At 37.3% G+C, this 27,135-nt stretch overlaps 2 protein-coding genes across 2 annotated transcripts in view; one reads left to right on the forward strand and one right to left on the reverse strand.

Annotated features, from left to right (window-relative positions):
• Window positions 1–1,903: 1,903 nt before the first annotated feature.
• Window positions 1,904–21,451, reverse strand: LOC117322545 (phosphopantothenate--cysteine ligase-like). The gene is made up of 7 exons (XM_033877536.1): window positions 21,294–21,451; window positions 20,065–20,153; window positions 16,620–16,762; window positions 15,370–15,584; window positions 12,440–12,559; window positions 11,277–11,342; window positions 1,904–2,191 (listed from the first exon to the last, which is right to left on the reverse strand). Exons 1-7 carry the CDS (start codon window positions 21,420–21,422, stop codon window positions 2,009–2,011), a joined length of 945 nt encoding a protein of 314 aa, XP_033733427.1. The 5' UTR covers window positions 21,423–21,451; the 3' UTR covers window positions 1,904–2,008.
• A 49-nt stretch (window positions 21,452–21,500) lies between these two features.
• The window catches only part of LOC117322543 (3-hydroxyisobutyryl-CoA hydrolase, mitochondrial-like), a 48,144-nt gene continuing 42,509 nt past the window's right edge, over window positions 21,501–27,135 (forward strand). The window contains exons 1-2 of the mRNA XM_033877533.1: window positions 21,501–21,576; window positions 25,742–25,772. Of these exons, the coding sequence (XP_033733424.1) occupies window positions 25,759–25,772 (14 nt within the window). The 5' untranslated portion in view covers window positions 21,501–21,576; window positions 25,742–25,758. The remainder of the gene's footprint in view (window positions 21,577–25,741; window positions 25,773–27,135) is intronic.

Below are 27,135 nucleotides of genomic sequence, written 5' to 3' on the forward strand. Positions count from 1 at the left end.
CATACACTTCACACGGGAGGGATGTCATACACTTCACACGGGAGGGATGTCATACACTTCACACAAGAGGGATGTCATACACTTCACACAAGAGGGATGTCATACACCTCACACAAGAGGGATGTCATTCACTTCACACAAGAGGGGTGTCATACACTTCACACAAGAGGGGTGTCATACACTTCACACGGGAGGGATGTCATACACTTCACACGGGAGGGATGTCATACACTTCACACGGGAGGGATGTCATACACTTCACACAAGAGGGATGTCATACACTTCACACGGGAGGGATGTCATACACTTCACACAAGAGGGATGTCATTCACTTAACACAAGAGGGGTGTCATACACTTCACACGGGAGGGATGTCATACACTTCACACGGGAGGGATGTCATACACTTCACACGGGAGGGATGTCATACACTTCACACAAGAGGGATGTCATTCACTTCACACAAGAGGGGTGTCATACACTTCACACGGGAGGAATGTCATACACTTCACACGGGAGGGTTGTCATACACTTCACACAAGAGGGATGTCATACACTTCACACAAGAGGGATGTCATACACCTCACACAAGAGGGATGTCATTCACTTCACACAAGAGGGGTGTCATACACTTCACACGGGAGGGATGTCATACACTTCACACAAGAGTGATGTCATACACTTCACACAAGAGGGGTGTCATACACTTCACACGGGAGGGATGTCATACACTTCACACAAGAGGGGTGTCATACACTTCACACGGGAGGGATGTCATACACTTCACACGGGAGGGATGTCATACACTTCACACAAGAGAGATGTCATACACTTCACACAAGAGGGGTGTCATACACTTCACACAAGAGGGATGTCATACACTTCACGCAAGAGGGGTGTCATAACTTCACACGGGAGGGATGTCATATACTTCACACGGGAGGGATGTCATACACTTCACACAAGAGGGATGTCATACACTTCACACAAGAGGGATGTCATACACTTCACACAAGAGGGATGTCATACACTTCACACGGGAAGAATGTCATACACTTCACACGGGAGGGATGTCATACACTTCACACGGGAGGGATGTCATACACTTCACATGGGAGGGGTGTCATACACTTCACACGGGAGGGATGTCATACACTTCACACGGGAGGGATGCCATACACTTCACACGGGAGGGATGTCATACACTTCACACGGGAGGGATGTCATACACTTCACACAAGAGGGATGTCATTCAATTCACACAAGAGGGGTGTCATACACTTCACACGGGAGGGATGTCATACACTTCACACGGGAGGGATGTCATACACTTCACACAAGAGGGATGTCATACACTTCACACAAGAGGGATGTCATACACCTCACACAAGAGGGATGTCATTCACTTCACACAAGAGGGGTGTCATATACTTCACACAAGAGGGGTGTCATACACATCACACAAGAGTGATGTCATACACTTCACACAAGAGGGGTGTCATACACTTCACACAGGAGGGATGTCATACACTTCACACAAGAGGGGTGTCATACACTTCACACGGGAGGGATGTCATACACTTCACACAAGAGGGGTGTCATACACTTCACACGGGAGGGATGTCATACACTTCACACGGGAGGGATGTCATACACTTCACACAAGAGGGGTGTCATACACTTCACACAAGAGGGGTGTCATACACTTTACATGGGAGGGATGTCATACACTTCACACGGACAGGACAGGACAGGAAGGGACGGACATGGACAACACTATATGCCCCCCCCCCCCCCCCCCCCTGGAAATATAGTGTATTGTGATCGTAGTACATGTAAAACAGTTGTAAATTTTCACAAACAAAGTCAATAGTTTCCAAAAGAAAAATACAAAAGAGAGATGAAGAGAACTTCAATTTCTGTAATTCATATTTATTGATGTGGTCCCTTTCAGTGAAAATGGCCAAAGGAAATAAATAAAGTTTTAAAATATAGCTCAAATGAAGGATTAAACTTTGGTCACATGTTGTATAAAATGAGAATGAGCAGATATGAGTTCTTTGATGATATGTTCCTCTATTTCCACACCGCTGTCTAGTTGACTGTCGGTCAGTTTGATCACTTTGTGGGAGTCTGTTGTAACAACAATGATTTCCTTCTTTCTTGTCTCCAAAAGATTAGCAACCACCACCTGAAATATTACATTGTAGACTCAGTACATCATATACACCTGAAATATTACATTGTAGACTCAGTACATCATTGTAGACTCAGTACATCGTATACACCTGAAATATTACATTGTAGACTCAGTACATCATTGTAGAAACAGTACATCGTATACACCTGAAATATTACATTGTAGACTCAGTACATCATATACACCTGAAATATTACATTGTAGACTCAGTACATCGTATACACCTGAAATATTACATTGTAGACTCAGTACATCATATACACCTGAAATATTACATTGTAGACTCAGTACATCGTATACACCTGAAATATTACATTGTAGACTCAGTACATCATATACACCTGAAATATTACATTGTAGACTCAGTACATCATATACACCTGAAATATTACATTGTAGACTCAGTACATCATATACACCTGAAATATATCATTGTAGACTCAGTACATCATATACACCTGAAATATATCATTGTAGACTCAGTACATCGTATACACCTGAAACATTACATTGTAGACACAGTACATCATATACACCTGAAATATTACATTGTAGACACAGTACATCATATACACCTGAAATATTACATTGTAGACTCAGTACATCATATACACCTGAAATATTACATTGTAGACTCAGTACATCATATACACCTGAAATATATCATTGTAGACTCAGTACATCATATACACCTGAAATATTACATTGTAGACACAGTACATCATATACACCTGAAATATATCATTGTAGACTCAGTACATCGTATACACCTGAAATATTACATTGTAGACTCAGTACATCATATACACCTGAAACATTACATTGTAGACTCAGTACATCATATACACCTGAAACATTACATTGTAGACTCAGTACATCATATACACCTGAAATATTACATTGTAGACTCAGTACATCATATACACCTGAAACATTACATTGTAGACACAGTACATCATATACACCTGAAATATATCATTGTAGACTCAGTACATCATATACACCTGAAATATTACATTGTAGACTCAGTACATCATATACACCTGAAATATTACATTGTAGACTCAGTACATCATATACACCTGAAATATTACATTGTAGACTCAGTACATCATATACACCTGAAATATATCATTGTAGACTCAGTACATCGTATACACCTGAAATATTACATTGTAGACTCAGTACATCATATACACCTGAAACATTACATTGTAGACACAGTACATCATATACACCTGAAATATTACATTGTAGACTCAGTACATCATATACACCTGAAATATTACATTGTAGACTCAGTACATCATATACACCTGAAATATTACATTGTAGACTCAGTACATCGTATACACCTGAAATATTACATTGTAGACTCAGTACATCATATACACCTGAAATATTACATTGTAGACTCAGTACATCATATACACCTGAAATATATCATTGTAGACTCAGTACATCGTATACACCTGAAATATTACATTGTAGACTCAGTACATCATATACACCTGAAACATTACATTGTAGACACAGTACATCATATACACCTGAAATATTACATTGTAGACTCAGTACATCATATACACCTGAAATATTACATTGTAGACTCAGTACATCATATACACCTGAAATATTACATTGTAGACTCAGTACATCGTATACACCTGAAATATTACATTGTAGACTCAGTACATCATATACACCTGAAATATTACATTGTAGACACAGTACATCATATACACCTGAAATATATCATTGTAGACTCAGTACATCGTATACACCTGAAATATATCATTGTAGACTCAGTACATCATATACACCTGAAACATTACATTGTAGACTCAGTACATCATATACACCTGAAACATTACATTGTAGACTCAGTACATCATATACACCTGAAACATTACATTGTAGACTCAGTACATCGTATTCTTTTGCTGACATATTTAATTGATTTTTTTCTTATTCAAATAGTATAAGATTCTGAAGCAGAACATAACCCCTACATATTACTTTTAATGAAAAAGAGTTCCAGATTTGTGACTTATTTCGCCTGACAAATTATACATTAATATATCGGTGCCATGTGTTGACAAGTGGAGTAGCACCAGGAAATACTCACATTACCGGTACATTTATTCACATCAATAACAAGAGGCCCATGGGGCCTGTATCGCTCACCTGGTTGGATTTGACCAAATGTCAAAATAATGTACATGTTCAATTTGTCAATACATATATAAAAATGTACTCTCTGAAAGACCATATGGATTATTTTTACACCATAATGGTGTTTAAAGAAACTAAGTCCCTTAGGGTGGGGAAAACCCCTTTGGCCTATTTTTACATAAGAATTGTGTTTATCTCTTAATGCCCAGCGATGATATACATAGTTATGGGATTGAGGGTCACAGTAACCATTTATGCAAAATCTGTTCCCCCATTACCACGGATGTTTCTGACCAAATTGGGTTCAAATCCATTTAAAACTCAAATCTCTATTTCCCCTATTTGGCCCCTCCCTTCAGGCCCCTTGGGGGTCAGAGTCAATATTTATATAAACTCTCTTTCCCCCTTCCCCTAAGGATATTCCAGACCAAATTTGGTTCAAATCCATTCGTAACTTAATAATTAATAGCGATTTAAAGGATTAACCCCTATTTTCCCTATCAGACCCCACTCCCCAGTCCCCTGGGGATTCAGAGTAAAAAATCATACCAACTCGGTTCCCCTTCTCCAATGAATATTCTTGACCATATTTGGTTAGAGTAAAAATTCATATTAACTCTGTTCCCCCTCACCTCAAGGATGTTCCTGACCAAATTTGATGAAAACCTATTCAATACTTTAGGACTAGTCACGATTTAAAGGAGTAACCCTATTTCCCCTATTTGGCCCCGCCCCTCAGGCCCCTGGGGGTTGAGAATAAAGATTTACACAAACTTTGTTCCTCTTCCCCCAAGGATGTTCCTGACCAAATTTGGTTCAAATTCATTCGTAACTTTATGACTAGTAACGATTTAAAGGAGTAACCCTATTTCCCCTATTTGGCCCCGCCCCTCAGGCCCTGGGGGTTCAGAGTAAAAATTTATACAAACTCTGTTCACCTTCTGCCAAGGATGTTCCTGACCAAATTTGGTTCAAATTAATTCATAACTTCATGACTAGTAGCGATTTAAAGGAGTAACTCTATTTCCCCTATTTGGCCCCGCCCCTCAGGCCCCTGGGGGTTCAGAGTAAAAATTTATACAAACTCTGTTCCCCCTTTTGCCAAGGATGTTACTGACCAAATTTGGTTCAAATTCATTCATAACTTTATGACAAGTAGCGATTTAAAGGAGTTACCCTATTTCCCCTATTTGGCCCCGCCCCTCAGGCCCTGGGGGTTCAGAGTAAAAATTTATACAAACTCTGTTCACCTTCTGCCAAGGATGTTCCTGACCAAATTTGGTTCAAATTCATTCATAACTTCATGACTAGTAGCGATTTAAAGGAGTAACTCTATTTCCCCTATTTGGCCCCGCCCCTCAGGCCCCTGGGGGTTCAGAGTAAAAATGTATACAAACTCTGTTCCCCTTCTGCCAAGGATGTTACTGACCAAATTTGGTTCAAATTCATTCATAACTTTATGACAAGTAGCGATTTAAAGGAGTAACCCTAATTCCCCTATTTGGCCCCGCCCCTCAGGCCCTGGGGGTTCAGAGTAAAAATTTATACAAACTCTGTTCACCTTCTGCCAAGGATGTTCCTGACCAAATTTGGTTCAAATTCATTCATAACTTCATGACTAGTAGCGATTTAAAAGAGTAACTCTATTTCCCCTATTTGGCCCCGCCCCTCAGGCCCCTGGGGGTTCAGAGTAAAAATTTATACAAACTCTGTTCCCTTTCTGCCAAGGATGTTACTGACCAAATTTGGTTCAAATTCATTCATAACTTTATGACTAGTAGCGATTTAAAGGAGTAACCCTATTTCCCCTATTTGGCCCCGCCCCTCAGGTCCCTGGGGGTTCAGAGTAAAAATTTATACAAACTCTGTTCCCCTTCTTCCAAGGATGTTCCTGACCAAATTTGGTTCAAATTCATTCATAACTTTATGACTAGTAGCGATTTAAAGGAGTAACCCTATTTCCCCTATTTGGCCCCGCCCCTCAGGCCCCTGGGGGTTCAGAGAAAAAATTTATACAAATTCTGTTCCCCTTCTGCCAAGGATGTTCCTGACCAAATTTGGTTCAAATTCATTCATAACTTTATGACTAGTAGCGATTTAAAGGAGTAACCCTATTTCCCCTATTTGGCCCCGCCCCTCAGGCCCCTGGGGGTTCAGAGTAAAAATTTATACAAACTCTGTTCCCCTTCCCCCAAGGATGTTCCTGACCAAATTTTGTGAAAATCCATTCAATACTTTAGGACTAGTAGCAATTTAAAGAAAAAGTTGACGGACGACGGACGACGGACGCCGGACGCCGGACGACGGACGCTGCACCATGGCATAAGCTCAACGGCCCTTCGGGCCAGGTGAGCTAAAAACCAAGAAAGAAGAGGGCATGAATTGCTCACATGACTAGTTAGAATAACTGAAAAATTAAAGTCTTTATTTTGACCTATATATATTATACAGTGTAATAGAGGTTATAGTATTGACTATTATATTTGTGAATCAAAATTCAGGGTTTTGCATTGATGTTCAGTCAGTTCATAGTACTTGGGGCCTTAATGCCACCAAAGTTCTGAAATTCATACCTATAGCTGGTGTTTTTGTTTTTAAAATAAGAACTTAACACACTTGACCAGTGTGACCTTCAAGGAAGGTCAAAGTCATCCAATTGAACAAATTGTTCAGTTATCAAAGTAACCCACTATCCTTGAGCCTCTTGCTAATTCAGAAGTCCTTTGAAACTTTTACATTTGATCCATGTGATCTTAAAAGAAGGTCAAGGTAATTCATTTGAACAGATTTTCTACCCTACACTACACACCTGGTGACAGTATCAAACCCTACACTACACACTACACACCTGGTGACAGTATCAAACCCTACGCTACACACTACACACCTGGTGACAGTATCAAAACCCTACACTACACACTACACACCTGGTGACAGTATAACCCTACACTACACACTACACACCTGGTGACAGTATAAAACCCTACACTACACACCTGGTGACAGTATAAAACCCTACACTACACACTACACACCTGGTGACAGTATCAAACCCTACACTACACACTACACACCTGGTGACAGTATAACCATACACTACACACTACACACCTGGTGACAGTATAAAACCCTACACTACACACCTGGTGACAGTATAAAACCCTACACTACACACTACACACCTGGTGACAGTATAAAATCCTACACTACACACCTGGTGACAGTATAAAACCCTACACTACACACCTGGTGACAGTATAAAACCCTACACTACACACTACACACCTGTTGACAGTATAATACCCTACACTACACACTACACACCTGGTGACAGTATAAAACCCTACACTACACACCACACACCTGGTGACAGTATAAAACCCTACACTACACACTACACACCTGGTGACAGTATAAAACCCTACACTACACACTACACACCTGGTGACAGTATCAAACCCTACACCACACACTACACACCTGGTGACAGTATAAAACCCTACACCACACACTACACACCTGGTGACAGTATAAAACCCTACACTACACACTACACACCTGGTGACAGTACAAAACCCTACACTACACACTACACACCTGGTGACAGTATAATACCCTACACTACACACTACACACCTGGTGACAGTATAAAACCCTACACTACACACCTGGTGACAGTATAAAACCCTACACTACACACTACACACCTGCTGACAGTATAAAACCCTACACTACACACTACACACCTGGTGACAGTATAAAACCCTACACTACACACCTGGTGACAGTATAAAACCCTACACTACACACTATACACCTGGTGACAGTATAAAACCCTACACTACACACTACACACCTGGTGACAGTATAAAATCCTACACTACACACCTGGTGACAGCATAAAACCCTACACTACACACTATACACCTGGTGACAGTATAAAACCCTACACTACACACTACACACCTGGTGACAGTATAAAACCCTACACTACACACTACACACCTGGTGACAGTATAAAACCCTACACTACACACTACACACCTGGTGACAGTATAGAACCCTACACTACTCAACTGGTGACAGTATAAAACCCTACACTACTCAACTAGTGACAGTATAAAACCCTACACTACACACTACACACCTGGTGACAGTATAATACCCTACACTACACACCTGGTGACAGTATAAAACCCTACACTACACACCTGGTGACAGTATAATACCCTACACTACACACCTGGTGACAGTATAAAACCCTACACTACACACCTGGTGACAGTATAGAACCCTACACTACTCAACTGGTGACAGTATAAAACCCTACACTACACACCTGGTGACAGTATAAAACCCTACACTACACACTACACACCTGGTGACAGTATAATACCCTACACTACACACCTGGTGACATTAACAAAAACCTACACTACACACCTGGTGACAGTATAAAACCCTACACTACACACTACACACCTGGTGACAGTATAAAACCCTACACTACACACCTGGTGACAGTATAAAATCCTACACTACACACCTGGTGACAGTATAAAACCCTACACTACACACTACACACCTGGTGATAGTATAAAACCCTACACTACACACCTGGTGACAGTATAAAACCCTACACTACACACTACACACCTGGTGACAGTATAAAACCCTACACTACACACTACACACCTGGTGACAGTATAATACCCTACACTACACACTACACACCTGGTGACAGTATAAAACCCTACACTACACACCTGGTGACAGTATCAAACCCTACACTACACACTACACACCTGGTGACAGTATAATACCCTACACTACACACTACACACCTGGTGACAGTATACCACCCTACACTACACACCTGGTGACAGTATAAAACCCTACACTACACACCTGGTGACAGTATAATACCCTACACTACACACCTGGTGTCAGTATAAAATCCTACACTACACACCTGGTGACAGTATAAAACCCTACAATACACACCTGGTGACAGTATAACACCCTACAATACACACCTGGTGACAGTATAACACCCTACACTACACACCTGGTGACAGTATAAAACCCTACACTACACACCTGGGGACAGTATAAAACCCTACACTACACACTACACACCTGGTGACAGTATAAAACCCTACACTACACACCTGGTGACAGTATAATACCCTACACTACACACTACACACCTGGTGACAGTATAAAACCCTACACTACACACCTGGTGACAGTATAAAACCCTACACTACACACTACACACCTGGTGACAGTATAAAACCCTACACTACACACTACACACCTGGTGACAGTATAAAACACTACACACTACTCACCATGTGACAGTATAAAACCCTACACTACACACTATACACTTGGTGACAGTATAAAACCCTACACTACACACTACACACCTGGTGACAGTATAAAACACTACACACTACTCACCTGGTGACAGTATAAAACCCTACACTACACACTACACACTTGGTGACAGTATAAAACACTACACACTACTCACCTGGTGACAGTATAAAACCCTACACTACACACTATACACTTGGTGACAGTATAAAACCCTACACTACACACTATACACTTGGTGACAGTATAAAACTCTACACTACACACTTGGTGACAGTATAAAACCCTACACTACACACTACACACCTGGTGACAGTATAACCCTACACTACACACTACTCACCTGGTGACAGTATAAAACCCTACACTACACACTACACACCTGGTGACAGTATAAAACCCTACACTACACACCTGGTGACAGTATAAAACCCTACACTACACACTACACACCTGGTGACAGTATAATACCCTACACTACACACTACACACCTGGTGACAGTATAAAACCCTACACTACACACCTGGTGACAGTATAAAACCCTACACTACACACTATACACTTGGTGACAGTATAAAACTCTACACTACACACCTGGTGACAGTATAAAACCCTACACTACACACTACACACCTGGTGACAGTATAAAACCCTACACTACACACTATACACCTGGTGACAGTATAATACCCTACACTACACACTACACACCTGGTGACAGTATAAAACCCTACACTACACACCTGGTGACAGTATAAAACCCTACACTACACACTACACACCTGGTGACAGTATAAAACCCTACACTACACACCTGGTGACAGTATAAAACCCTACACTACACACTACACACCTGGTGACAGTATAAAACCCTACACTACACACTACACACCTGGTGACAGTATAAAACTCTACACTACACACCTGGTGACAGTATAAAACCCTACACTACACACCTGGTGACAGTATAAAACCCTACACTACACACCTGGTGACAGTATAAAACCCTACACTACACACTACACACCTGGTGACAGTGTAATACCCTACACTACACACTACAAACCTGGTGACAGTATAAAACCCTACACTACACACTTGGTGACAGTATAAAACCCTACACTACACACTATACACCTGGTGACAGTATAAAACCCTACACTACACACTACTCACCTGGTGACAGTATAATACCCTACACTACACACCTGGTGACAGTATAAAACCCTACACTACACACCTGGTGACAGTATAAAACCCTACACTACATTGGTGACAGTATAAAACCCTACACTAAACACTACACACTTGGTGACAGTATAAAACCCTACACTACACACTATACACCTGGTGACAGTATAAAACCCTACACTACACACTACACACCTGGTGACAGTATAATACCCTACACTACACACCTGGTGACAGTATAAAACCCTACACTACACACCTGGTGACAGTATAAAACCCTACACTACATTGGTGACAGTATAAAACCCTACACTAAACACTACTCACTTGGTGACAGTACTTGGCCAGGGCCTGTTGAGCTTTCTTCACTAGAAGTTCTTGGTCTGTTTCAAGCTATAAAACAATTGATAAATTACCTACAAATGTTAAAACTGTGATACAAGCTCATGGCATGTAATATTAATGAACTTATTGAATGATTTATATTGATATGACCTAGACAGGTATGTGTTGTTACATTGATAATTCTGTCACAAACTTAATGTGACAACTAACGGGTATGTGTTGTTACAATGATAATTCTGTCACAAACTGAATGTGACAATTGGAGGGTATGTGTTATTACCATGATAATTCTGTCACAAACTGAATGTGACAACTGGAGGGTATGTGTTGTTACCATGATAATTCTGTCACAAACTGAATGTGACAACTGGAGGTAAGGTGTGTTGGTTACCATGATAATTCTGTCACAAACAGAATGTGACAACTGGAGGGTATGTGTTGTTACCATGAAAATTATGTCACAAACTGAATGTGACAACTGGAGGGTATGTGTTGTTACCATGATAATTCTGTCACAAACAGAATGTAACAACTAACGGGTATGTGTTGTTACAATGATAATTCTGTCACAAACTGAATGTGACAACTGGAGGGTATGTGTTGTTACCATGATAATTCTGTCACAAACAGAATGTGACAACTGGAGGGTACCTCTTTTTAACCAAGATTGTCTGCGGCTAGAGTGTAAGTTATGACAGAAGGTGTCTGCATCATCTATCAATTATCATCAAATTGCTTTATCTTTACATTTAGTATTGCTTCTGTTTCTTCCAAGGTAGAATTATACATTGCTAATTCATGTTTTAGATTTATTAGATATTGTTACGATGGTTTATCTTTTCATTTTTAAGAATGTCTTAGAAGAGACAGGTTGACAGAATCTCAAGATCATCATTGTAACATCTTATAATGAAAATGACATCAAGACATGACTTCAATTAGGATGTCATAGAATGTCATTGGTCTTTACTAGAAAGTAAACCCACTATTTACAACCTGATATCTCTGTGAATCTTCTTCTATTGTGGAAAATTGATAGAATTTCGTTGACTTTATACAGTTTAGCAGTAGATGTTTACTTAGTACTACCTATTTTGTATCTAAATAACTGACAGGTAATGAACATCCAGATAGGGCAGACTTACCTTAAAAGAGACAACAAAGGCATCCGGAACCCATTCTTTGACAAGAGGCTGTAACATCTTGGGGACCATCTCAAGGGACAACTGTAGGGGACCATCTCCAGACTGAATTTTGTGTTCAGGCTAACAAAGCGAAAGTTGTTTTTTTCAATGAATAAGACCACTATATTTAGATACATTTATGCTGACATCTAACACATTTCATTAGAGTTAGAGTTGTCTCCCTTAAATAATGCTTTATAATGTGTAACAGAAGAGTGATCAATCATATCTTTTTCGGCATAGCCGTATAATATTCTTTTGGTTCGGATATGACGCGACAGGTGGTGTTACTGGTCAAGATGAAGTACATGTATATGATTGGTCAATGTAGCGGTAAATGCAAAATGCAGATATGCAGTTAAAAACGAAACAAAGTTAAGATTGAATGCAAGCTGAATAAATAAAATTATATTCCTGATTCAAATTCTGCCTTATTATCAACAAAAATGATTCAAACCGATATAATTTTGTTATCCGTGCTGAAACGCATTAGTTCGTTATTTTTTTTCATCGGTGTAGTATGGTATTTTGACCCCCATGGTAAATTGACCCCGGGGTCAAAATACCATTATTGTAAAATGACCCCCCCCCCCCCCCCCCCCCCCCCAGTGGTAAAGTGACCCCCCCATACTAGAGTCACTAGAACATGATTTTCATATATTATTTAACATATTTTGATTAAAACAATATTGTATCATTATAAACAGTACAAATTTTTGATGGGTAGGTTGACTATAGAGTGAAATATAGGTGAATAGTTGAGGATGGGAAACATCAATGGAGAAATAAAGCTTTTTTTATCATTGATTGTGACTTATTTTCACAAAACCTTTATCAGTATAAATCAATTATTCTGTAAATGTCAACAACAACAAAACTGATCTGGGATAACTGATTTTAATATGAGTCATTTATGGGTGTGTGTGTGTTGGGGGGGGGGGGGGGGGGGGGTCACTTTACCATGGCCATGACCCCCACTCCACACACACGTACACAGTTAATGATAGTTTATTCATTTTATTTGCTTACTTCCATTTATTATAATATACATAAAAAATCAAGAAAATTGGTCTTGGGGTAGGTGATTTTGTTTTGTAGAGAGGTTGGAGGAGGGGTCAGAGTCACTTTACCATGATCATAGTTAAAGTATTTTACTAATTTTTTGTGGATTTAATTTTTTTCACAGTTATTTGAAATCGTATACGCAACGCTTGCATGACTTTTTTTATTAAGGAATTACACAGTGCATTTGATAATTCTTCAAAATACCAAATTTATAAATACCTTGCTAATAGCTTTGAAATTCAATATTTTTTGACAAAATCTCTTAAATCCAAAACAGAACAAAATGTTAAGTAAATTTCGTATACGGGCACAAACTCTTTATATTGAGTTCGGCGCTGTAATGCCGTTCTGAGAAGTGAAAAAAAATTGCAGTCTGTAATAAAAATGATATAAAAGATGAAATGCATTTTATACTACAAACATGACCAGCTTATGCAGAGATAAGAGTTAAGTTTATAAAACAATATCATTATAGACATCCGAGTATTTATAATCTAATAGAACTATCTTCATGCAAAAAGTGTAGACTGTTTGAAATATTTCATATTTATGAAATTTAAAGTTATTTCACATCTCAAAGTATATAACTTTAAAGTGAACTTTTGTAGTGCTACATATCAACATGTATTACTTGTATTTACCATGATTTTGGAATAAATGGATGAGAGAGACAATGGGGTGTCACTTTACCATGGCCATGCAGACCAATTTAGTTTTGTTATAATGTATAGTTTAAGTTTTAAGTATTTTGTGAAAAAAAAATCAATCACAAAAAAAAAGTAAAATATTTTATTTCATTATGGTCATGGTAAAGTGACCTCCAACCTCCCCAGCTTGCAATGATCTACCCCAAACTAATTTTGTAAATACTTTAATTTTTTTTAAAGTAAACTTGTTATAAAAGTTTTGAGAAAAAGATATATCAAAGTATTGTAAAAGTAGTGGAAGGGAGGGGGAAGGGAAGGGGGGGGGGTCACTTTACCATGGCCATGACCCCCCCCCCCCCCCCCCCCCCCGAACTCGCAAAAAAACTCTGAAAAAACAAGTTAGGGTAAATTTTTTTTTTGGAAGGGGGGGGGGGGTCATTTTACCATGAGGGGGGTCATTTTACCATCATAATGGTATTTTGATCCTGGGGTCATTTCACCATGATTGAAAATACCATGCTACACCGGCAGTTTTAAATTATAACCACCAGCATTAAAACTACATGTATGCCGTTTATCTTTTTTAAAGATATTTCTTGTTAATTCTATATCCTCAATAAGTAAAATTAGGTCCAAAGCAAATGATTCAAACATGGTTGTACATTAAAGAGTAAATTAACATACTGTACAAGACATTATAATAAACAGTAAATTACAATAAACAGTAAATTACAATAAACAGTAAATTACAATAAACAGTAAATTACAATAAACAGTAAATTACAATAAACAGTAAATTAACATACTGTACAAGACATTATAATAAACAGTAAATTACAATAAACAGTAAATTACAATAAACAGTAAATTACAATAAACAGCAAATTACAATAAACTACAATAAACAGTAAATTAACATCCAAGACATTACAATAAACAGTAAATTACAATAAACAGTAAATTACAATAAACAGCAAATTACAATAAACTACAATAAACAGTAAATTAACGTCCAAGACATTACAATAAACATACTATGAGACTGGTTATAATTTTTCTATTTCTTGATTTTAAGGTATCTATCAATTCCATAAAATTTGATAAAAATAATACTTTTTTTGTATTTCTTTTTTAAAGCAGACATTTTTACACACTAGACAGTTAGTCATAATGTCTTACCATTTGTTCTTTTGGAATGTAGAAGTCTGAGACAGCAGCAGCCAGATAAAGCATGACTTTATTGTTGAGGAGACTAACTGCCTGGCAGGAAGCATGTAACAGTTGAAGGTATTCGGACAAGGTTTGGAACTCCACACCGAGCAGACGGTCATCACTCACTGCCGTCTGGTGCTTCTCTAGCTGTGTGCCAACCATCTTCTCAAAACTCTGCTTTACTGTAATTATAAACACATATGTTGATTCAAAATATTACAAAACAAAATATTGAAATATTAGGCAGGTTTACACAGCAGATATGGGGCCTGCCTGTCATCCCAGGAAAGTCAATTTAATATGCTTACACAAGTAAACTCAAATTTCATCAACGAACAAAATTACAATGGTACACAAATAAAACAAACCCACCTTAGATATATATGTTGTTGATTTAATATTTCGACCCCCACAAATGACCTCTAAAAAACTTCTTAAAATACTTTAACCTATAAAACTGCAGCAGTGGGTGGGGGATGGACAAAATGATGGGCTGATGGGACAGAATGTTGTAATGATGGACAGAATGTTGGAACGATGGACAGAATGTTGGAACGATGGACAGAATCAGAGTAAAGAGTATGACGCTGACCAAGTTCTACAGGGCATAAAAGGTCATATTTTTTCTGGATAATCCTAAAAACCTTCTTTTCGCTTACAAGGCCATTCATAAAGATAAAGAGTCGATAAACCTTCTTTTCGCTTACAAGGCCATTCATAAAGATAGAGTCGAGGGTAAACAACTCTCTCAGTTCTCTGTTTAATAGACATTCATGTTATACTGTGTAATTTTGTTCTTCTGACCATTCCTAAAATTAAACATCGACAGCTGCATAGGGACAAAAAATTATCTACAAATAATATTCCGGAGATCAATCTCCAAGTCACTGTAGAACTTCAACTTTAAAATCCAAGATGTCTGTCTATCCTTTATTTTGTTTTTCTGATCAGTCTCAAAATTGAAGAAATATAGAAAAAGGGATTGAACTAACTATAGATTGAGGAAGATTAATCTGGTTCTTGTTAGTAATAACAGAACTTGTTTTATGTCAACTTATAGCCTAGCATATCTGATGATGCATGATATGTTCTAATAAAACCACATCGTCATACACAAAATAGGAAATGTACTTAGAGCTATCAAGCCTCTTAATATTTATTACAACAGTACCATAACAAAGTTCAACTGTACTAAAATTGCAATAATGAATCAATACCTTGTATTTGTGAACTGGATTCTGTAGTTGTCTTGAATTCTAACAAGTCCAGATAGTTGAGATGTGAAAAATGTCTAAGAAAAGGTTTCATGGACCTACTGCGATGGAGGAAAATGACAGCATAGCCTTCCTGGAGAAAATATCTGGGTCAATTAAGGGAGATAACATCACCGTAGAGAAGGTTAACGGACTTTGAGGGCATAGGACTTGTGTCCCCTTGCATTAGGGGGGCGCGGTGACGCACTCCAAGGGAGCGCGAAGCGTGAATATGGCGAGAGATACGAGCATGAACTTTTTCAATCCGATCTCGGAGAGAGATATCGATAGCTAATCTAATTTTAGTTAATTTTTGCATGTTCAGCAATAACTAATCTATCATTGTGGGGTGTTGGTTTCAGCGAAGTGTTCGCGATTTGTTCAAGCTAAGGCACATTAATGACGCGAGTGGAGACGAAAGATCGTTGTTACGTTTTCGCTGCTAAAAACAGCTAGCCTGTGACGGTCTCGCATATACTATAACTTCATAAGTAATCAGATTTAGATGCTATTGTAATCAGTAATATTCTAACATGTTTTTGGAAGTTTACACGTTTTGGTTGCTGTGAAACTTGTCTTTGTTTTCATCGGTCTTGAAGGGACGGCAGTATGAGGGAGGGCCCTCGTAACTGGCGACGGCGAATATGGAGCAAATTCCTTAGACAACTATTGTAGATATCATACTGTGTCTGTGTAATAACTGTATGTTTAAAATGATCTGAACATAAAAGTAACACAAATATATATTAAATAAGTTCTTGTAAAATAACTAGTTTATCTTCGCCGGAAATCTTTCTAATTTTGACCCGAAAATTGACTTTATATATTTAAATAGTAATGTAACAAAGACAACTTTTCAATCATATCTGCACCGTGTATTTTTTAAAATTTTTAGAGCCATCTAACACCTGATGGTCTTATTCTCCTTGAACGTTTTAAGGGAATCTATATAAAATATTTCGGTGATATTTTGCCCTCTTTTATCAGTTATAGTCTATATTTAAGCGTTCTGTTAAATAACCAATTTTATAATATTGTACAACTTATGGTTTATAATAAGTATACTGGATATGTTATTTTGGTAAAATGTTCTAAGACTGTAATAGCTTGGTCTTAGTATTGCTTATATTATATCATATGTTAGATATATAATATTTACAATGATTGTAATGTAATTATGGAATATTTAATGTAAAACTAGTTCAGAAGAAACGGATTTGTAACAGATTGTATGTATTATTGCGAATACTGTTAAATCAACAGGAAATAAAAACATATTTTGATTTGCAGATTTGATTACTTTTGCATTCAACTTTTTTGTACTTAAAAGTAATTGCACAAGTAAATATGTTTTAATGCAAAAGAAGTGTAACTAGCTCAGTTTTCTTATCCGATACAAAATGATAAATCATACTTTATCTTTAAACCTTCAAAGATCCCCCTCCTCTCTCTGCCCACATCTGCTGATACAGATGTGACACCATTTTATAACCTGGACAGTTCAGGTATAGCCTCAGGAAATCTTTCAATACACTGGCCAATTAGATATACACAGGCATGTCAATCATGCATCTCCCTAGGTGTGAGAAATTGATCTTCAAATATGGTAGAAATTACCATCCATATCTTTGAATGTATTAGGCAGCTAAAAGAATAGGATGGAGTAATATTTATAGTTGAAATATGTTGAATGTCTTTATTGTCCAGAAAAGCAAAGTAAACAAATATTTCATACAGAAAATGAATCTGAGTAGTTAATCATATATAGATCATAATCTTACTTATCATCAAGTGATAATATAAACTGGTAATGGCGTCACATTTGTATCATTCATATATAAAAGACCACATGCAACTAGAAATCATCACATTTTACTGTATCCTGCACTCATTATTTCTTGCATATTGTGTAATATGTATATATCCATGGATAATATATTAAATCATTATTAGTGATTTTGATTTTGTATTATACAAGTTCATGTAGAATTTTCAGAATGAGGATGTTGGAATTATAACACATAGGTTTTTCATTAAAATATAGAACTGTTAAATTAGTACATTGTATTCAACTCAGACAGCAATCGGGCCGCGAAACACGAATGAATAAAATATGATTTTAGATATTTCTCGGTCAATTAAACCCCTAATAATTTACTTATGATATAGTTGTGCAATGAAGAACGTATATTTGGGTCCATTCCCCGAAAATAATACCAATTTAATTAAACCGCATTATTTCTCCGTTTCGGCAGAGACGTGTATATCAACATGTCACACCAGCCGAGGAAGATCTATTACAAACTCATGATCTCCCAACATGTCACACCAGCCGAGGAAGATCTATTACAAACTCATGATCTCCCAACATGTCGAAACAGCCGAGGAAGATCTGTTACAAACTCATGATCTCCAATATGTCAACCCAGCTGAGGAAGATCTGCTACAAACTCATGATCTCCCAACATGTCACACCAGCTGAGGAAGATCTGTTACAAACTCATGATCTCCAACATGTCGTACCAGCTGAGGAAGATCTGTTACAAACTCATGATCTTCAACATGTCGTACCAGCTGAGGAAGATCTATTACAAACTCATGATCTCCCAACATGTCACACCAGCTGAGGAAGATCTGTTACAAACTCATGATCTCCAACATGTCACACCAGCTGAGGAAGATCTGTTACAAACTCATGATCTTCAACATGTCGTACCAGCTGAGGAAGATCTATTACAAACTCATGATCTCCCAACATGTCACACCAGCTGAGGAAGATCTGTTACAAACTCATGATCTCCAACATGTCGTACCAGCTGAGGAAGATCTGTTATCACTTCACCACATCATAGCTGGCAGAAAACAACAACATAGTCTCGCTTTACGACTTTGTTGCAGGAGAGACAAAAATTAAGACTTTATTCTAATTACAGGTATGAAGTTTTCCCCATACTTTACCATTCCTAAAACCTTATTACAGTTATGAAATTCTCTCCATATCTTATATGAATTACCATTCCTAAAACCTAATTACAGGTATGAAGTTTTCCCCATACTTTACCATTCCTAAAACCTAATTACAGGTATGAAATTCTCTCCAAACCTTACCATTCATAAAACCTAATTACAGGTATGAAATTCTCCCCATACCTTACCATTCCTAAAACCTAACTACAAGTATGACATTCTCCCCACACCTTACCATTCTTAAAACCTAATTACAGGTATGAAATTCTCCCCATACCTTAATTACCATTCCTAAAACCTAATTACAGGTATGAAATTCTCAACATACCTTACCATTCCTAAAACCTAATTAAAGGTATGAAGTTCTCCCCATACCTTACCATTCCCAAAACCTAATTCCAATGTCACATTGAATAGTCTGAATTATCTAAGCAAAGGATACTCAGCTGAAGATGCCCCTCTTGTTCCACTGCTGAAATTATCAAGAAAACGTACAGTACGGCTTTCCAAGGGAACTTTGGTCCCACCAGACTGAAACACAAGTACAATCTAATATAATAAAAACATTTATGTCTAGATAGATAAGTTGTTTTAATCAGAGCAGCATTAATTGCTTTTTCCAGTCTTTTCTTAGGGAGATGGTACATGCATATGTCGGCCAATGACTTTGTATTTTTTGTATATATAATGATAAAATACAAAATTAACATGTCATTTTGGACACGTTTCTGGAAACCTAACAGTTTTTTTCGGAAAATTTAGGTTGATATTATTTTATAAATACAGCAATTAGAAAGTTATTATTGTGTGTATTAAAAATGTAGCTAATATACTTTTTAATAGAGGTCAGTTAGAGGTTATTTATTGTCAGTTGACCGGTTTCGTCCTACTATGGGCTAGCTTCATCAGGACATGCATAAAATATTCTCCCTAAAGTACTAAAAAAGAGGAACCCATTTTATTATGTTTGCACCAAAATCTGAGCGACACCAAACAGCGTCGGAGAATTCCACGTTTCATATAGTAGTCCGCTCTGGCCCTACACCAGACATGGTACGTGTCAGGACCAGATCTAGGAAACTTGGGCTAATGAAATATGTGATTGGCTTGGCTTACACCATTTACATATTACTCCTATCAAATTTGAAGGGCGTATAAAAACTAACTGTCATGCGACGTGTCATGTTTGAAGTACAAAACTATAATTGACTGATCATGATAAGCTAGTGTGATTGATTAACAAAAAAAAAACAAAGGTAATTTAAACAGTAAATAAAGTCACCGATCACAAATTAGAAATATTCATTATTTGATAATAAAAAAATCAACAGTAGGAATACCGAAACAATTAAAATATAAGTACCAAAACAACTTTTTTTTGAAGTACAGAAATGACCGGGTACCGAAACGGCGGTACCCCATTGAAGACGTCGACGATAGCATCATCACTGGATATCAGGTATGTCAGGGGCCGGTCTTACTTTAGCTAAGATGTAGCTTAAAGTCTGTGTCTAATTATATCCTATGGTGCAAATCAGACACCCGCCATAATATTGTTCGATTATAAGCTGATATAGGGATTGTCTCTGTAAAGTCTTGTCTATGTGGTGAAAATAGAGAATGGCATAAGTTTAATTTACAAGTCTTGTGTGGTGAAATAGAGAATCTTACAGTTACGAGGACAACGCATCTTCCTTTTTGTTTTTGTCGCTCAACAAAATTACACAATTCCGATCGTATAGCTTCGTATTTATCAGGAACAGACACCTGTCGCAGAAAATTTGAAATGTTTTCAGCCATTTTTCAATAAGCAAAGTTACAGAAATGCTTGAAAAATTACACACGAAAGGATCTTAAATTCAAACTTATATGTGACCGAGACAAAGCCGGTAACGATATTGACCTCCTTGACCGGAGAGTTACCTTAAAAGTTGGTTATCTCTCAAGGTTGACGGTAAGTGTCCCATATATTCCTCTCTTTATTTGCATATCTGCTACTTTCCATCACTCCCTCTCCTGTCAACGTCATTGCTGCCTATCAATGAACTGGAAAATCACAAGTTTGTAAAATGACATTTTCAAAGAACTTTCAAAACGACACACATAGCCTGTACTGTCAGACTGACTGTATATTAGCACTGACGTCTGCATTATGCTTAGGCAATATTTCTTTTAGTGTAGGGGCTACTATTTTTTCTATAAGTAGGTTGGAGAAAACCATCAGAACACATTATTTAATACACAAACTTAACTATTATCAGGTTTGGGAAAATCACCAACTTGCATACAATACACAACCTTGCCTATCATACGCCTGGCTGTTGAGATATAGATTCTAGTTTTGTTACTAAAAAAAAAAAAAAAAATCACTCTAAAATTTACTTATTAAAATTTTTCCAAGTCACATTTATTTAGTCACGAATCATCAATGCAAAAATAAAAATTATTTGCACGTTGGAAAGTACCAAAAAAACTTCTGGTAGAGTAACATCGATATCAATTGCAAGTTTCCAGGTAGACAACGCTTTCAATAAACATATTTTAGTAAAATATTATTTGCCTTGTCGTTAACTAAATCTCCATTAAATAACACATTTCAAAAGTTACTGTTTAATCGATTTTGGCTATTTTTAGTAGCAAATCCTTACTCTAACTGGCATATATAATACGCTAATTTGCATATTGTGCGCAAATTGGCGGTTTCTCCCAACATGATGCTTTGTTACTAAAAGTAGCCAAAATGACTTTTAACTGAACTTTCTGTCCAAGTCATATTTATTTAGTCATGAAACATCATACAAATGCAAAAATAAAATGTGTGAAAGTACCAAAAATTGATTCAATATATCCGATAGAGCAACATTAAGTATCTACGTAGCCTGCCAATGCTTTTAGTTAACATTTTTTTAGTAAAATATTATTTACCTTATCATAATTCAATGACTTAAGATAATATAATGCAAAACTGGTTAAGTGATTATTGCTATTTTCAGTAACAATTTTAAATCCTAACTCCAACTGGCATACAATAGGTGAGTTTACATATTATACACAAGTTGGTTTGTTTTCCCCAACCTGATGAATACGAACTAGATACAGATGCCTGTCATATTGGACTGTTAGATGTGGTTTGATCAGATGTCGGCTATGGGAGTGTGTAGTGATGTATGATTATAGTACCATTTCTGGTCTACTCTGCACTTGGACATCTCAGCACTTATGGTTCGAGACACCTTGGCACTTTTGGGATGCCTTAGCATTTTCAGTGGGACACCTCGGCACTTTTGGTATAATTTTTTTTATAAAACAATAAGTGTGTTGATTTCTATTCAATTTCTATTTTCATTCTTGTTTATTTTATTATGCACAGTTGTGGATACAAAAATAAAACATGTAAACCTTGTTACAACAAGGTATTTGTAGAGCGTTAATTACAGAAAGTTAAAACTTAGTAACAAAGTACACGCTTGTCAAGCCAGTTAGAGTTGTCTCTCTTTGTTCACTTTGTCATTTTGTTAGTTTCGTTCTACTATGGTAAACTGTTAGTTTGAGCAAAATCAAATAAATATTGATGAACTTCTGTTCGAAGTATACAAAATTTTGACTCAGAAAATAAGTGTGAGTTCAAACTATCTGAGTCGATATCAGCAAACATCTCAGCATCCAATGTAAGGCCGATAAGTAACGACTGCCTGAACAACTACACATTTATAATGATAGCATTTTATCTAATTCATCATTAATTGATCGTTGTACTTCATTTCGTGATAATTAGGATCGTTATATTAATCGTAAAACAGCTCGGCCATTGTAGTCAACGTTTCATTTGTTACACAAAAGTTAGATTGACATGTAGGCCTATTACAGATGTAAATGTTGAGTCTCCACATGGTTATATGTTTTATTTTATTCAGAAACTTGTTTATATTATTTCATAATGAATGGTACATTGGATATATTGAAAACATACATAACCTATTGCGTTTACGAAAGTGCTACTGTAAATATAGGTTTATATATGTTAGTAAAATTAAGTTACTTATAATTTCTTTAAATTCAATCATGTTGAATCTAGACATCATTTCTGGGTTATATCTTTAAAGGAGTTGAGATCCCACAACATAATCATACATCAACAAATAAAGCTATTAAGCAAATGGAACATAAACATTATTTTGATGTTTGCTCAAATAAACCAGGTGAGCAATACAGGCCCTCTGGGCCTCTTGTTTATTTTTCAAAGGCCGATAAAAACAGAAATCCTGGAGTTACGGTAGTGTTGTCATGTTCACTTTTTTACTGCAATGTTACAATTTACAAGTAGCATACCAGTTTCAACAAGTTATTCCCCTTTATACTCACGCTTTCATCATATTGCAATGATTAAAACAAATTCTATGTGGGCTTATAGATTCACAAATATCATATTCAACATCACATTGAGCTCTGGAAAATGAGTTTTTGGTTTGTTTTTGTTTAACGTCCTATTAACAGCCAGGGTCATTTAAGGACGTGCCAGGTTTTGGAGGTGGAGGAAAGCCGGAATACCCGGAGAAAAACCACCGGCCTACAGTCAGTACCTGGCAACTGCCCCATGTAGGTTTCGAACTCGCAACCCAGAGGTGGAGGGCTAGTGATAAAGTGTTGATACACCTTAACCACTCGGCCACCGCGGCCCCTTTGGAAAATGAGTACTGACTTGTCTTCAAAAAGCGTCGAAGTAACCAAGTGCCTAAAATAAAAGTGCCGAAGTAACCAAGCGCTGATTATGAAAGTGTCCAAGTGTCCAAGTGCTGACTTGACCAGGTGCCAAGGCATCTATGATTCTTTGCAAGAACCAAATCTGCATGTGCACCATGAACATTTTTAAATCGAAGGCCCCATCAGACACTCATAAATACACAGAGGGTATATTTTAAGCTTGTGCTTTTAACCTTATTTTTAATCAAGAACTTTACCAGGGAGTTCCCTTCTGTAAATATACCCCAGTCCCCTTTCTCAAGTTCAATCGATGTTGTAATACAATGTATAATGCCATTAATGGCAACTGTTTTAAACCTTTTCTAACAAAGGATATGTGCATAGAATTGTAATACATTTTTTTAGTATCCTCTGGGACAGCTCCTACATTGAAAGGAGAAAAAACATCTGAACAAACTAACATACTGTAAAAACATGTGCTCTATATGGTAATGCAAATTGTTATTAGATAAGCTATCAAACATTATACTCAACAAGACAAATTATATTTTTTAAATCTGCTAAATTGATAATACTATAAATGTATTACTGTTTTAACAACATGTACCTGACATGATTTTAACAGATAAGTTGCTCTTTATAGAAATAAAGAACTGTTCTGAAATATTTCACGGGTAGTGAGTGTAGTACATGTGTAGTAGGAGTGGAAAAATCCACGGCCAGACCGGGGTTTGAACCCGGGACCTCCGAACTCTAGCCGGATGTTCTACCGATTGAACTACCTGGTCACCGATGATCGACCCAGTCCAGTTCCGCTACACTTAATATATTCTCCTTTTTGTGTCCCTGCAAAAAGTATATAGGTATCACTATGTCAGCTTTAGCAACAGCATCATCGTCTCCACAGAGGTTTCCATGTGATAACTCAAGTTCCCTTTCACACTCTGGACAATTACACTTGAACTTCCTGAAGATATTCTTTACCACAAGTGCTTAGTTGGGATTGCTTTTTAGGTCCAAAGATCAAAGGTCAAGGTCACTATTACAAAAAATAGAAAATTTGTTTCAATGCGATAATTCAAGTTCCCATGGCCGATCAAATTCAAACTTCATGCAAATCTTCCTTACCAAAAGTACTTGCTTGGTATTATTTTTCAGGTCTGTAATTACATATAAGTCAAAGGTCGAGGTCGATCGTGTCACTTACTAAAAATAGAAAATTTGTTTCTTAGCAATAACTCAAGTAACAACATATACAAATGTAGTAAAGTAAATAGTTTTGTTATACCTTAATGTAGACAGAATCAATATCTTATGCAAACAACTTATATGATAATATGTATAAACTCTTGTTACTGTGATTGCCTTGTACAGGTTCTGGCTCTGCATTTTTATCTTGATGTTGACTATTATTTCAGGTGACAGCAAACCAGATATGTTCATTAGACGGTAAGTAACTGTGACCTTCTCCTCCAGAATAAGATCCCCACTATGTATAACATTGAAACAAAATATGTAATAAGTAAGTTATAGGAAATATTCTAGGCATCATAAGTCTTCATAATGGTCAATGGTCTGAAATTTACCGTCCTCCATTTTGGTAATTATGTCAAGCAAAAATGATTTCCACACAGCATAACAGATTTTTCTTAAATGATGGCTCTGACCCCTGGGGCTAGAGGGACAGGGCCCAATAGGGGAAATTGAAGTAAGTCCTTTAAATCTCTACTTGTCCTAAATGACTAAATGGATTTCTGTGAAATTCAGTCTGAAGCATTATTGGTCAAAAGAGATCTAATGCTGTATAAATGAAGGGTATGGGTCCCTTGGGGCTGAAGAAAGGGGGTCTAATGGGGAAATGTTGCAAAATAGAAGGGGAAAAAAGCAAGCTTTTAACAATAGTTGGATGATGCTGCAATAAAGGTAAGAAAATAATTGTATATGAATATTTTTGCCATGATTACTGAAATATCAAGGAGAGCGATGCAGACCCTTTGGGCCTCTTGTTTATTTTGATAGTGGAAGTTAGTTATCACTTTTTTTTTTAGCCCACCATCATCAGATGGTGGGATATTCAAATCGCCCTGCGTCCGTGGTCCGTGGTCCGTCCGTCCGTCCGTAAACAATTCTTGTTATCGCTATTTCTCAGAAAGTACTGAAGGGATCTTTCTCAAATTTCATATATAGGTACCCCTTGGTGCCTAGTTATGCATATTGCATTTTGAGACCAATCGGAAAACAACATGGCCGACAGGCAGCCATCTTGGATTTTGACAATTGAAGTTCGTTATCGCTATTTCTCAGAAAGCACTGAAGGGATCTTTCTCAAATTTCATATGTAGGTTTCCCTCAGTGCCTAGTTATGCATATTGCATTTTGAGACCAATCTGAAAACAACATGGCCGACAGGCAGCCATCTTGGATTTTGACAATTGAAGTTTGTTATCGCTATTTCTCAGAAAGTACTGAAGGGATCTTTCTCAAATTTCATATATAGGTTCCCCACGGTGCCTAGTTATGCATATTGCATTTTGAGACCAATCGGAAAACAACATGGCCGACAGGCAGCCATCTTGGATTTTGACAATTGAAGTTTGTTATCGCTATTTCTCAGAAAGTACTGAAGGGATCTTTCTGAAATTTCATATGTAGGTACCCCTTGGTGCCTAGTTATGCATATTGCATTTTGAGACCAATCGGAAAACAACATGGCCGACAGGCAGCCATCTTGGATTTTGACAATTGAAGTTCGTTATCGCTATTTCTCAGAAAGCACTGAAGGGATCTTTCTCAAATTTCATATGTAGGTTTC

Source organism: Pecten maximus, chromosome 2 (assembly GCF_902652985.1).
Source record: "Pecten maximus chromosome 2, xPecMax1.1, whole genome shotgun sequence".
Taxonomy (NCBI): Eukaryota; Metazoa; Mollusca; class Bivalvia; order Pectinida; family Pectinidae; genus Pecten; species Pecten maximus.

Coding starts and splice junctions, on each gene's coding strand:
- LOC117322545 (XM_033877536.1), bottom strand. CDS start 21,422: ATGGCTGAAAACATTTCAAATTTTCTGCGACAGGTGTCTGTTCCTGAT. Junction 15,585..16,619: donor ATCCAGTTCACAAATACAAG/GTATTGATTCAT, acceptor TTATAATTACAG/TAAAGCAGAGTTTTGAGAAG. Junction 2,192..11,276: donor TGGCCAAGTACTGTCACCAA/GTGAGTAGTGTT, acceptor GTAATATTTCAG/GTGGTGGTTGCTAATCTTTT.